Source organism: Polypterus senegalus, chromosome 3 (genome assembly GCF_016835505.1).
Source record: "Polypterus senegalus isolate Bchr_013 chromosome 3, ASM1683550v1, whole genome shotgun sequence".
In the NCBI taxonomy this organism is placed as follows: Eukaryota; Metazoa; Chordata; class Cladistia; order Polypteriformes; family Polypteridae; genus Polypterus; species Polypterus senegalus.
In genome coordinates this window covers 285,456,634-285,470,224 of record NC_053156.1, presented here as the reverse complement: position 1 = coordinate 285,470,224, position 13,591 = coordinate 285,456,634, and the positions used below count along the sequence as shown (strand labels likewise).

At 41.4% G+C, this 13,591-nt stretch overlaps 1 protein-coding gene across 1 annotated transcript in view; it reads right to left on the bottom strand.

The window, feature by feature from the left end:
* slc5a8l (solute carrier family 5 member 8, like) overlaps positions 1 to 13,591 on the bottom strand; it is a 95,705-nt gene that overhangs the window by 58,711 nt on the left and 23,403 nt on the right. The window contains exons 2-3 of the mRNA XM_039749347.1: positions 6,759 to 6,824; positions 3,784 to 3,835 (exon numbers count right to left, since the gene is read on the bottom strand). Coding sequence (XP_039605281.1) covers positions 3,784 to 3,835; positions 6,759 to 6,824 — 118 coding nt within the window. The remainder of the gene's footprint in view (positions 1 to 3,783; positions 3,836 to 6,758; positions 6,825 to 13,591) is intronic.

Sequence of the window (13,591 nt, the reverse complement as noted above, 5' to 3'; positions counted from 1 at the left end):
CCACTTCTCACCAGTCACCACCAGCTGCCTACATGCGGCTGCCACTAACAGCACTCACAGTACGCAGCAACAGATGCTTGAAACAGCAGCACCAGTGTAACCCATACTGCAAGCAGTATAATGTGGCATTGAACGCCATTGGCTACTCTCAGTGCTGCCATACCTTGCAGGACTATGCTATGTAATAGGTATGTGAATTCACATAGTGTAGAGTCTCATGGAACATTATACACAGTTACAATTGTTATAACTTAATATTTTATGTTGAATGATGTGTGAAACCATTGCTTTGTGTGCTTTCCAGAAAACCAGTTTATTTGGAAAAAAATACAGTGGTACCTCGGTATACGTCCTTAATCAGTTTCAGATCCTTTGATTTATACCAAACAAATTTTTACCATAAGAAATAAAGGAAAAATGATTAATCCATTCCCATGAAAAAAATCCTATTATTATTGGCATATTATACATTGATGGGGTTGTATAAAATAATTTAAACACTGCTAAATACTAAAATACATATATACAAAAGCAATTAGATTTACTTTTTAATAACGTCTTTGTTTTTCACAATCGTAGATACCCTCGTTCTCGGCATACGGTATGCAGCAGCCATGTCCCGGATACGCATGCCACCTTCATACTTTTCAACAATCAATTCAAATTTACGTGAAAAAACACAAAATCACGTGCAAATTCACATGTTCACTGAATGCTAGCAACTGGCGTACTGGCGCTTGTGGGCAGTCGTGACTTTGTCTCGAGAGAGGTAAACAAGGGTAGCGCACGGTGTTCTAGCACTCGAGTCGTATTCCAAACAAAGGTCGTATACTAAGCAAATTTTTTTGCATCCAAGCAGGACGTATACCAAATTGGACTTATTCCAAAGCGGACATTTAACCAAGGTTACCACCGTATTCAGCCTTGGGCCAAAACAGAAATAAAATAATTAGCCCTCAAAGAGTTATTCATGCATTCATTTATTTAGTTATTATTACTATCACATATTTAAAATTCTGTCAATGTTTTTTGATATTTATAAAGTCAGGTGTTATTGTCCTTTTGTTGTTCTCCTTAAAGGCACAGTCATTGGAAATGAGCAACTTAGCATTTCAGTACATATTGTGCTGTATTTATAATTTGTATGTGACAAATTAAATGTAATTTGATTTGATTTGAGTTCTCCCACCAAAATCCTCACCAGACTGGCAGAACTGATTCTTACCCACAATGCTTTCTTTTTTCTCACCAGGTCAGTGGTGTGGTAATTAGTGCCAGAATGCCATCTAGCCATGTGAACATCTTCACTGGCTAGGTGGAACACCATTTCTTTTCTTCCTACCTACTTAGTTTCTGTACCAGACCTATACATAAGATATTGTGAGTCCCTGTCTTGCATCCCAAAACATGAAGCTGAGGCTCAGTACTTTAGCAAAACCAGCTTTATTCAACTTGAAACAGGAACAGCATGGTTATTTACTGCAGCATGATCTACCGCTCTCCGGTACACAGACACAGCAGTCAGGCAGGGTCGTGGCCAAGTAATCCTGTTCCCTACATTTATAATGTTCCTTGCATCACCCATCAACGACAGGCACTTATAGATCGAAAGCGTTCGACTCAGATTTGCTTTTTCTGCGAGCCGCTGCAGCACTGGGAGCCTGCAGTTGCCCCGGCAATTAATAAGTTGTCTTCTACAGACGCAGCGATCGCTCTTTGGTTCTCTCTTCGCCATGTCGCCCCATTGGGGGGAGTCCCAAAAGAGTTTAGAAACCTTATAGATATATAAATGATTGTGTCGGTGCCGCCTCGTGCTCCAGAAGCCAGCTGCAGGAATTCATTCATGATTTTACTAGTTTCCACCAGTCTCTCAAGGTTACAGTTGACAATTCCACCACAAGTGTGCCATTTTTCGATGTCAGTCTTTCTCTCTCTGCTTTCCAGGAGTTAAACCCTCTTACTATTAGAAGCCAACTGATTCACACAGTTACCTTCTCTTACAGCTCCTTCCATTTCCTGCACACTACACCTTAGACCCTTCCGCCTCTGCAATTATGAGGGTGACTTCTGTTATGAAGCACTCAGATTGAGGAGTTTCTTCATGGATAGAGGATACTCTTCTCATATTGTGGACAGGACCCTCAATCAAGCCAGGAGCAGACCTCATAACATTCACTCCAAGAGGAACTTCAATAATGAAACCCACATCCTGCTGGTCCCCCCATTCCACCGTACCACCCTAAGTAAGAATCTCATTTGTGCTGTGGACACATGGCAAGAAACTGAAGTGATGTTAACTGATTTACCCACATGTAGTTCATCTTTGGGACTTTTCTTTGAGTCCCTTCACATTGACAGGAAAAGTGAAGCAAGGACTATTTAACCAATCAACCACAGCATGTCCAGCTGAAGAGCTGCTGCTCTGACAGCATCCTGAGCAGCACGGGGGCGCCGCAGGGAACTGTCCTATCACCCTTCCTCTTCACCCTCTATACGTCTGACTTCCGGTACAGGTCTCAGTCATGTCATCTGCAGAAATTCTCTGATGACTGCCATTGTGGCCTGTATCAGGGAAGGACAGGAGGGTGGTGGACAGCTTTGTGGACTGGTGTGAGCTAAATATTTTACAGATAAACATCACAAAGACAAAGGAACTGGTTGTGGACTTTAGAAAACAGGCTCCTTTTCCCGCCCCTGTCACCATCAGAGGAACTGATGTTGAGGTGGTTGAGGACTACAGGTACCTGTGGGTACACATTGGCAGCAAACTGGACTGGTCCAAGTACACCAACATGGTTTTCAAGAAAGGGCAGAGCCGACTTTACCTATTGAGGAGGCTCAGGTCTTTCAATGTCTGTAGGAAGATGCTGACTATGTTCTATCACTCTGTGGTAGAGAGTGTGGTGTTTTTTGCAGCTGTGTGTTGGGGCAGTGGGCTGAAGACAGCTGAGGCCAACAGGCTGAACAAACTGATTAAGAAGGCTGGTTCTGTCTTGGGTGTCAGACTGGAGAACCTGGCGGAGGTGTCTGAGAGGAGAATGCTGAAAAAGCTTCTCGGTATCATGGACAACCCCTCTCACCCCATGCATGCCTCCTTGATGGGTCATCGGAGCACACACACAGCAAAAGACGTATAGAACCGAACGCCACAGGAAATCTTTTCTACCTGTGGCAATAAGACTGTATAATTCTTCCTCATTCTGGAGGTGATCCTTCTCATCATCACATGCTGCTATCTCATTTTTTTATAGCATAAACACTAGCCACTTTTCATTACCACTTGCACTAATAATCTGTAATTTTATTATATTTGTTATAGTTTTTGTTATAGTTGTTTATTGCTTTGCACAAATTAGTTATATAGTTATAATACAAACTATTAGTTATAGTTATTTGATATTTTGTTTAGAATTATTTCGTTATTCTGTTTGCATTATTAATAATGAACTTTTTAACTCTTTATTACCTTATCTTTATTCCTCTTGTTGCACTGAACATGTATATGACAAAAGAATTTCCCTCGGGATAAATGAAGTTCTTATCTAATCTAATCTATCTATCTAATGTTTAGCATATGAGTTAACATTATAACATTACATGGTACTAAAGAGAAACTTGAAGCATAGGATTAAATATTGACTCACTACTTCCTGTCACCCACCAAGCCACAAGCTTCCTACCAAGAACTGAAGCGCCTTGTGCCCTGTGGATTTCGTACCAGCAGTGCCTTCCTGTTTATCTCTCACATGACTCAGTGGTTAGCAACAGTTTTATTTAACCTACCTAGGTTTAGAGCCAGTGCCGGTGCGTAGATCACCATGCCAGTATACAAGACCTGCAAGAAAACCAAACACAATTAGGAACTAGAAGAGGTAAGTGAAAACAGCAACAGAAATGGGAGCAGTTGTAAATATAGGAAGGTTAACCCTCAATGCCATATGGTCTGTGCATTCTGCTCCAGATTACACTTAAATTACTCATTCCTACCCTCCAACTAAGAGGGGGGCTGCTAAGTGATAAGCTCAGGAACACTCCAGGGTGGATGAGCTGGCGGCGTCCTTGATTAATGGAATTTCTGCCAGGCATACTACAGTTTGTGAGGCTCAAGGACAGTGTAAGCACTCACAAGAAAAAGTCCTGACATCCTATCCCTTCACTCTGATCATAAATTTGACATTAGTGTCATGCATGGGTACCTGAGGATCACCTTTCAGACTCTGCTGATGCTTGTGATACCACTCTGGGGTGAGAGTTGGAGCTGTCAAAAACAGTATCATTTCATTTAGCCTCCTCCTGCCAAAAAGACACCCAGTGAGGTCAACTGAGATACTCCCACAATGTTCCAAGAAGCCCCGCCCCTTCTGTTTGAGCCATATAAATTGAGATGTCGCCAGAAGGTGTGGTCACATTTAAGAGCTAGGCTCTTTATATGAAGGACGGCCCTGATCCTGGCCAGCTTGATAAAGTCTTTTTGTTACAGAAGACCTGTTGGCCTTTTAGGTGCTTATCACCCCTTATTTCTGTTTTTGCACCCCTAAAGTGCCGGTTACATTTTTTGGACTCTTGTCAGTCTCACAGCTATTCCTGATGACTCCTCAAATTGTTTGTTCCCTGACAGCAGGTTATGTTACTAAGAAAAAATTTCTGATGATTCTGCAGTTACGGGGCATATTAATAAGGGGTGAGACACTGGACAGAAGTCAAGTGGAGATCTTTGAGAAATGTTTGCAACTCAGCATCAACAAACCAAGAAACTGCTACACCTCGTCATTTTTCATGGAGTGGCGGTAACGATGCTGAACTTATTTTTACTATGCATCTTAAAATGTGCTATCATGCTCTGTGTACTTTGTCATATGAATTATCATCATTCTAAATATACAATTAATTATAGTACAGGTAAAATTCCATTACAACAAACTCCCAGGGACTTAAAAAATATTTTGTTGTAATGAAAATTTTGTTGTAATGAGATTCTGTATTTGTTACTATAGTGCTTTCTTTAACTTGTGCTCAGGCATTTCCAATCATTTCAATAGCTTCTTTCTCGTTAATTTTAATCTCCACCTGCCTACAAGTTATGCTGATGAGAATTTTTGCCATAATACACTTTCAGGGTGCGAATGACGCCCAAATCCAATGGCTGAAGCACTGCTGTGCAACTGGGTGGGAGGAATTCAATGTGAACAATATTTAAATGCGGAAGAATGTTGTGGGCAGCACAGTTATCAATCAGAAGCCGAAACATCCTTTTCTTCTTCATATTGTGAGGTTTTTTAACTCATTTGAGACCCCACTCCCCACGTAACAGGAACGACATGCTGAAGTGCGTCCCGAAGTGCAATTGCAGCGTCTGTGGAAGATTGTTTGTCAGTTGCTGGGGCAGGGCAATAGGAGGCTCATAGTGCTGCAGTGAAGCGACACAGAAGCAAATCATAAAAGATCGGGGTTCACTATAAGTTTTGCACCCAAAACCCAAGGCTTAGTCTCAGTACTTTAGGAAAACCAGCTTTATTCAGCTTGAAACAGTAACGGCACACTTATTTGTTGTAGCGTGAACTTCCACTCTGCTATACACAGACACAACAGTCAGGCAGGGTCGTGGCCAGATCAGTGATCAAGTAATCCTGTTACCTGCATTTACAATTTGCCTTGCATCACCCATCGATATCTTTTCTGTTTGCTTTGGCAGAGAGACGCAGCATAGCTGTGAGCCGGCGCGTTAATGACGCGGAGATATCGCACTTCGGCGTTCTGTCTAGTAGTCTAGTCCCAAGAGAGTTTACAAACCTCACATTTTCTTGAATGATTGCCGCATTAATAGGAGTGTTTCTTGAACGAGCATCACTGAACCACATTAAAACGTCTTCAAATGCAGCAGTTCACGTACGTTTGCAACCTGAGATTTTTCTTCTTTTTTTGCTCGGTCTTTCAAGAAAGTTGACAGAATAGATAGAATAACTCAGGAATGTCAGTCTGCTCAGGTCCCCCAAACATTTAAACAGAGCTCTTAGAAAAGAGAAAATCAACCGTTTCAGAAATGTCTGCTAAATCACAATGAGAGCAGCAACAAGCCGCAGAATTAAAGAACGAGTTTAATTAACGACAAGAATCGGCACCTCATTAAACAACTGGGTGGAGTTTCTGGCCCTGATTTAATTGGTCTTCCGTTGGCTCCCTCACTTCACATTTCTTTTCTGTTTGGGTGCCATTTAAGGAAAAGAATGAAGAAATTCAGGGGAACAAACCTTAAAAGAGAAGTCAATTAAAATGAATTCACAAGAAGTTAATTAGCAGCACAAACAGGGCAGTCATTAAAAAAAAAGGGTTAGAATGAAAACCTGCAGCCAGGGTGGTCCTCCAGGACTGGATTTAGCGACACCCGGTCTAGGGGACATCTGGGGACACACATCTCCTCCGCTCAAGCCAAGTGTAACAAGTCTGTGTGTGGAGCAGTGAGGCAGAAATGGGCTGTGCAGGCATCACTCATAATGAGTGCTTAAGCGGACAGGGTCTGTGGATATGTGTGTTAAGCTAAGGGTATGTGACAGTAGGCCAGTCCATAACCACTTGGTGAGTCCCACTCACCCCACAATAATATACTGATTAGCGTTTGCACAGCAAAAGATTCTGGTTAGGTGGCGCTTAAGACAAATGCTGACAGATATCATTTACTGCAAATGAAGTCTTTTGATTGGCAGTCTACTAATATCTGATTGAAGGTATTCTATCGATTTAGAAATAACTTGAGGACTTACTGTCTGTCCAATATACATGCTGGTTCCAATTATTCGGGTGAGTCGATTGAAGCGCCTCTCCAAATACTGCAAAAGAAGAACAAACACAAATGAATGCCCCTTCATAGCTTTACTTATATCAACCCATTTGTCCATTTTCTAAGCTTCTTCCTTGTTGATCAGAGGAGCAAGGAACTTGAAAGCAGCAGGTTTAACGTTTAAATCAGGTCACTGTGCACACTCACACTCACCACCAGCTTAAAGATGTTAATAAATCTAACACGGTGGGTGTCCTAGTGTGTGTTTTGAATGCACTGATTGGCTCGTGTGCTGACACTCATGAACACTGTAGGCGGGTACATAAAGTTCTGCGAGGGCACAATAATCTTCATTAAATCACTCAAAATATACCCTAACGGCATGCCATGAGAGATATAAGAGAACTGATAATCAAAAGATTTCAACATGGAATATGAATTGAACAGAAAGAACTACAGAAGGAGGTGACATATTACATTAAATGGGCAAAGCTGAAGTATGAAGACAGAACAGAGAATGAACTGTGCGTTTATTGTGGAATGGTTTGAAGATGATGGCTGGCATTCACACTAAATGCAAAAATCATGTTGAAATAGCATCACTTGGATCACAAACTCAACGAATTCCCTTTCAGGTTCAAGACACAGGATCTTGTTTCAGAAATTAGTGAGCAGAAGAACAGACTCAGGAGTCAGCCCTTCTTTAATCAAAATGAGTTCTTCAACAAACCGACATCAAAAAGAGCAGTGGTATAAGCAGCTCCCTCCGATACGCTGCTCTTTATTTGAGATCTATTTGGATTTACAGCAGGTGCTCAGTTGTTCCAATAGCAAAACGTCCACCCAAAAGCAGCAACTGACTTCAGGGTGACCAGAAAGAAGCGCACAGGAAATATCCGCACAGAGAAAAAGCTCACAGTCATATAAATGCACGGGAAATTAAAACCGCACACGGAAAAATGCGCACACGGGAAAAACTGCATGTGGATAAATGCACAAATGGAAAAATGCATGAAAAGTAAAGGCATATATGCGAAGAAGAAAAAAATTTTATATTATACATCGCAATAAATTAAATTGTATAATTGTTCATTAAACCTATTTATGTGCTTGTATGTTTTAATTTGTTTAAGTTTTCTTTAATCTTTCCTAACTTTCGAGCAAGGCAAATTGACATTTTTTTTTTTGAATAAGCAAAATAGAGTTTTCGACCAGTCAGAAAGGCAAGCAAATTCTCGGTTACAAGGGATTTGAATATCTGCGTTTTCACACAACAAATGGAATAGATACTTGGAGGTGCCGTGAAAATCGGTCAACAAAGTGCCATTCCTTAATGAAAACGAAGAACAGAGACATTGTACAAGAGCCACCCGGTTATTGTCATGACTCCTGTCCCCAGAAAGCAGAAGCAAATATCGTGTGACAGTTTTAGGGTTTCCTCGCACCCTTGTACCCTCAGACCACACGTCAGACACCAGGTAAAAGTCCAAAAGATGAATATTTATTATAATAATAAGTGCACAAAGCACCCTCCACTCCCAAATACTCCAATAAACAATACACTATAAACAAATCCTCCAGTCTCCCAGACGCTTAGCCACCCTGCCTCCCAACTCAGCTCGTCCGTCTGGGATTTCCCACAGTCCTTTATACTCCTTGACCCGGAAGTGTTTGAGCCCTCAGTCCATGTGATTATCCAACACTTCCGGGTCGGGTAATTCTCTTTTTCTTCAGCCTGGAAGTATATCATTCCTTCTATTTCCGCAATCGTGAATTACTTCCGGGCTATAAGGAAAGTATAAGTCCCTGGGCCTCCCTGCAGCGTCCTCCAGTGGTCCCCATGGTATCCAGCAAGGCTGTGGTGAAAAACTCCAAGTTCCATGATGCCCTGCTGGAATTCGGGGCCCTTTCATGTTGCAGGGATGGCTCCATCTGGTGGTTTGGGGGTGTTGGCTTGGATTCACGGCGGGCAATCCCTCACAATCGCCAGAAGTCAAATGCGACAAGCCATGGCAGCTATGAATGCTACTTCTCACAATGTCATTGGGGACATCTTATCAGAAGTGCTTTTTGACGGATTGCAGAGGGATTTAGCATGCCATAAACTCACTTTAGTGAACGCCCTGGCTCAGGGGTCCTCAATCCCGGTCCTGGAGAGCCGCAGTGGCTGCAGGTTTTTGCTCCAACCCAGTTACTTAATAAAAAGCACTTATTGCTAAAGTAACACTTCTGCTTCACTTTAGTGATTTTGAGCCCTTATTGCTTAATTTTGTCTTAAACAGCTATTTTAATTGCTCCTTATTATCAATAACATGCAAATGACAAGAGAGAGCAGCATTTCTCCATTTAGCTTATTTACATTTACACCTGTGTGTATTTATCTGCACTATTGGGTTTAATTAAATACTTGGAAGAAAAATGAAGAGAAAAAAGTGAAGGACTGAGAATTACTCGTCCATTTTAGCCTTCAAATCATTTGCATGATAGAAAGGAAAAGAAAATCTAGGATATGAGAATGACCTGACATAGCAGAGTTCATTTAATTTCATAGCTTGTTAGTGCTTTATTGGCAAGAATTGCTTTCTAATTAAGCAACCAGGTCAGAACAAAAACCTGCAGCCACTGCGGCTCTCCAGGACTGGGATTGAGGACCCCTGCCCTAGCTAACAGACTGGAGCCTACCAAAAGGAAATACAGACAACTTTACACGCTTGTTGCCAGCTCTGTAGAAAAATATAATGAAACTGAGGACAAATTGTCTTACTTGAGGAGAATAGCTAATCTCTTATATATATATTTCTCTTCTGGCTCGTCCTGCTTCCACTTCAAAACCGGTCCCACCCACACACATCCGACACGGCATTTCTCAATTCCTATTCGTCCTCTTCCAAACCATTCCCCACACTGCCTGCGGCTTCCCATAGACCTTGCTATTTTCGTTATACTACAATGGTTGTTTCTGAAGCCTTTGTTATAAAATGAACAACGATATCTTCTCTGTCGATGGGTTTTTGTACAACGTCATCTCTATCCAGCAACTGCCTGTTCCTATCAGTGGGTTATTTCTTGACACAAACGGTTGATGAAGGCAAGGCACCGTTTTCCGTTCCTATTTTTACGGCGGGTGTCGGCTATCTAGTTTACAATAATATTGTTAATTAGGGTGTGTTAATCATTTATATTTTATTATAATAAAAAACATCTAGCAGTATAGGTGGTGTATATTTTATATTTGTAATAGTTATATGCCGCCGCCATGTGCTTTTTTCTGCGTGCGCACTTTACCGTATGCGTATTCTTCCACGTGTGTTTTTTTCCGTGTGCGCTTTCTACCGTGTGCTTATATGACTGTGCGCTTTTTTCTGTGCGGATATTTCCTGTGCGCTTCCTTCTGAGATTTGACTTCAGGATGGTGGTCTTGGTTTCTCATATCATGAAGTCCTTTGATGGGTTAATTAAGAGACAACGACGTAGTGTCACACACATGCAAGTAGGAGGCAGCTGAAGGGCCCGAGTAATTGTAATAAAACATCCGACCAGGGGGCAGATGGGTGCACTGACTGCCTTTCTCAGTTCCCTGCAGAGCTTTCCCGGGAAATCCTGCAAGGTTCCTGTACCTCTGAAGATGTCACTTCTGGTTCTGGCCACTTTGATGATGTCTCTTCCGGTCCAGACGACGGCACTTCCGGTTTGGTGGCATTTGACGATGTCATGTCCGGTCCAGACGATGGCACTTCGAGGTCTGGGGCCTTTGACAATGTCACGTCCAGACCGGGCGATGTCACTTCCGGTTCCGGCCCCATTGATGGCGACACTTCTTCTACAGGCCTTTGAAGCCTCCATCTTTGCCACATGTAATCAGTTCTGTTTTGGACTCAGTCTGGTGAATATCTCTGTTGCTGTTTATTGATCACTTGTCAGCTTGTAATACAATCCAGGCCCACATTTTAGTTGATAAACTGATGGATCAATTCTGTTTGGACGCTAGCTCGGTGTGGGGGAATTCAGGACTTTTTAACTAACAGAACACAAAGAGTGAGTGTTAATAGCTATTGTTCTGATGCCATTAATACATTCGTGGGGACTCCTCAGGGCTGCTGTCTGCCTCCTCTTCTCTTTCCCTTATACACAAATGACGGCAGGAGTTCACCTAAAGACAGACATATCTTGAAATTTACAGAGGACTTTCTCATTGCGAATCTTCTACAAGATAAGGAGTACACCCATGGACTTGTTGTTAATGAATTTAGTTAATGGTGTGATTATTACTTTTTACAGCTAAGGACATGACTGTAGATTGTGGATGCTCCCTTCCTTCCACTGTCTCAACCTTAATTAAAGGGGCAACAGTGATAATTTGAGAGCAATACAGATATCTAAGGGCAATAATTAATGATAGTCTAAATGTTGACCTTAAAACAGAACAAGTGTATTAAAACAGGCAGACATAACTTTTCTTTCTTGAGAAACTCAATTGTTTTACAAAATTAGAACAATCTGGATGAGAACAGGCCATTCAGCCCAAAAAACTCACCAGTCCTATCCACTTAATTCTTTTAAAATAACATAAAGTCCAGTTTTGAAGCCTCCTAAAGTCCTACTGTCTACCACAATACTTGGTCACTTACTCCAGGTATAGTGAGCAAACTTGTGAAATTTGGAGCAATGACAAGCACTGAGGAGACAGCAAAAATGATTCAGAACGACGTGGACAACCTTCAAAACTGGGCAAGCACCTGGAAAATGCAGTTTACTGTAGAAAAGTGCAAAGTGCTACATGTGGGCAAAAAGGAGCATCAGTACTAATGAAAGATGGGACACACGATCATACAGGATCAACAACCTCTGAAAAGGATTTAGGGGTTTATGTTGACACAGCATTTTCATCATCTAAGAAAGTGCAGAAGGAAAATAAAATGTTAGGCAATACCGTAAAGACAGTTGAATGTAAATCAAGGGATATTATATTAGTCTTTATAACGCACCACATCTGGAGTATTATGTGCAGTTCTGGTCACCACAGTACAAGAAAGACATAGCAGCACCTGAAGCTGTGCAGAGGAGAGCAACCAAGAGCACCCCAGGACGTAAGGACGTGTCCTACTGTGACCGACTCAGAGAACGAGACCTGTTTAGTCTCAAGCACCTCATCCAGGTATTTAAAATTCTCAAAGGCTTTGATAAAGTGCATCCAGCAGGATTGTTTCAGCTTAACGGTCAATCACAGGTCACCAATGGAAATTCAGGAGACTGAAGCCAGGAAGCACATCTTTATGTAAAGATGGAAATTGGACACAAACTACTGAGATATGTAGCTGAAGAAGAAACCTTGACAGTATCTAAAGAGTGCTGTGTCTGGATGAGATCTTATGAGCTAAACAAACAAGCTTCACAGACTGAATGGTCTCCTCTTGTTTGTCAAAATGAAAGCTCTTTGTTTAAGACAAATATTTTTGTGGACCATCTAAAAGTGCCTAAGACGTTTTGCACAGTACTGTAGATCTTCAGATGTTTTACTTAGCGTATGGTGCCGTGTTCACTGTCTGCAGCTGCTACTGTCATTAGTCTGTCAGAAACATCTAAGAATTTCATTGTGCTGAGTACACAACAATACACTTGAACTTTATAAAAACACAGATAACCAAGTATGATTCATTTACTTAAGCATGCATACTTTAACGTTAACAATAGAGAGGTTCATAAACCTCTGCTATCAGAAACTCCTAAACCATAAATGGTATCAGAAGATCAGAACGGTGGGCATTATGGCTGCATTGACTTGTTTCTCTTTCATCGAAGTCCAGAAGATGAAGCTGTAATGAGTGTGGCAACAATTGAAGAGAATATCACAGGAAAAGATAGGAATGGGTAAGAACCATTGCGTCTGTCCAAAGGTAATACTGGGCTTCTCACAAATTTGGTTTGTTTTTCATATTTTATATCGACCCTCTGCCTTTCGTTATTTAAAATCTGCCTTCTAGCTCTCCATTGGAGTAAGTTTGTACCAGAATGGACTCGACATTTATAACATCTAAATAAAATGTGCTAAATACAACAACTGCCGAGGTGAAACCTTAAGGAGTGCGGAGCAAAGTCAAGGGCAAAGTCAGCAGATAACGCAGAAAACACACAGAAAACACGGTGTGCTAATCTGCTTCAGCGTGCTAAGCAACTCTACTGGAAAAAGTCTAATTAATTTAATATATTGTCATTCTCCAACGTGTATTGAAAGACTGGATTAGTCCTATCAGTAAAGAACGCAGCATACTGTGCACGGTGAAATCTTTTGTGTTGAATGAACCCTTGGTAATCAGTAAATAAGGAGATGGTGTTAATTTAAAGCAGTGTCAGTGTTTGGGACACGTTTGTGACACAGGACTCACTCGTATTAACACCCACATCCAGTGTCTAGAACAAGTAGTCGCCCCGTTGGAAGTTTTCTCATTTTATTGTTACACAACATTGAATCACAGTGAATTAAGCTTGTGAAACAGATCTCTGCACAGTGGTTTAAATTAATTACAAATTTAAGGCCCAAAATAACTGATTGCATAAGTATTTATCCTCCTTACTATGGCACACGTGACAAAGCCAATTCGTTTGAGAAGTCCCATCGTTAGTTCCATGTAGACCACCATTCTGGGGTTCCATCTGCTTGCAGTGCAAATCCACCTGTATGTGGAAGGGATGACTTGCGTGAATCAGTATGGTGATCTAAAATACTCGATGAATTCGAAAGAACACTTCAAGGAGCTCCGTGAAATGATGATTGAAAAATCGTAAGTCGGGGATGGAGACAAAAAAAAAAAATGAAAA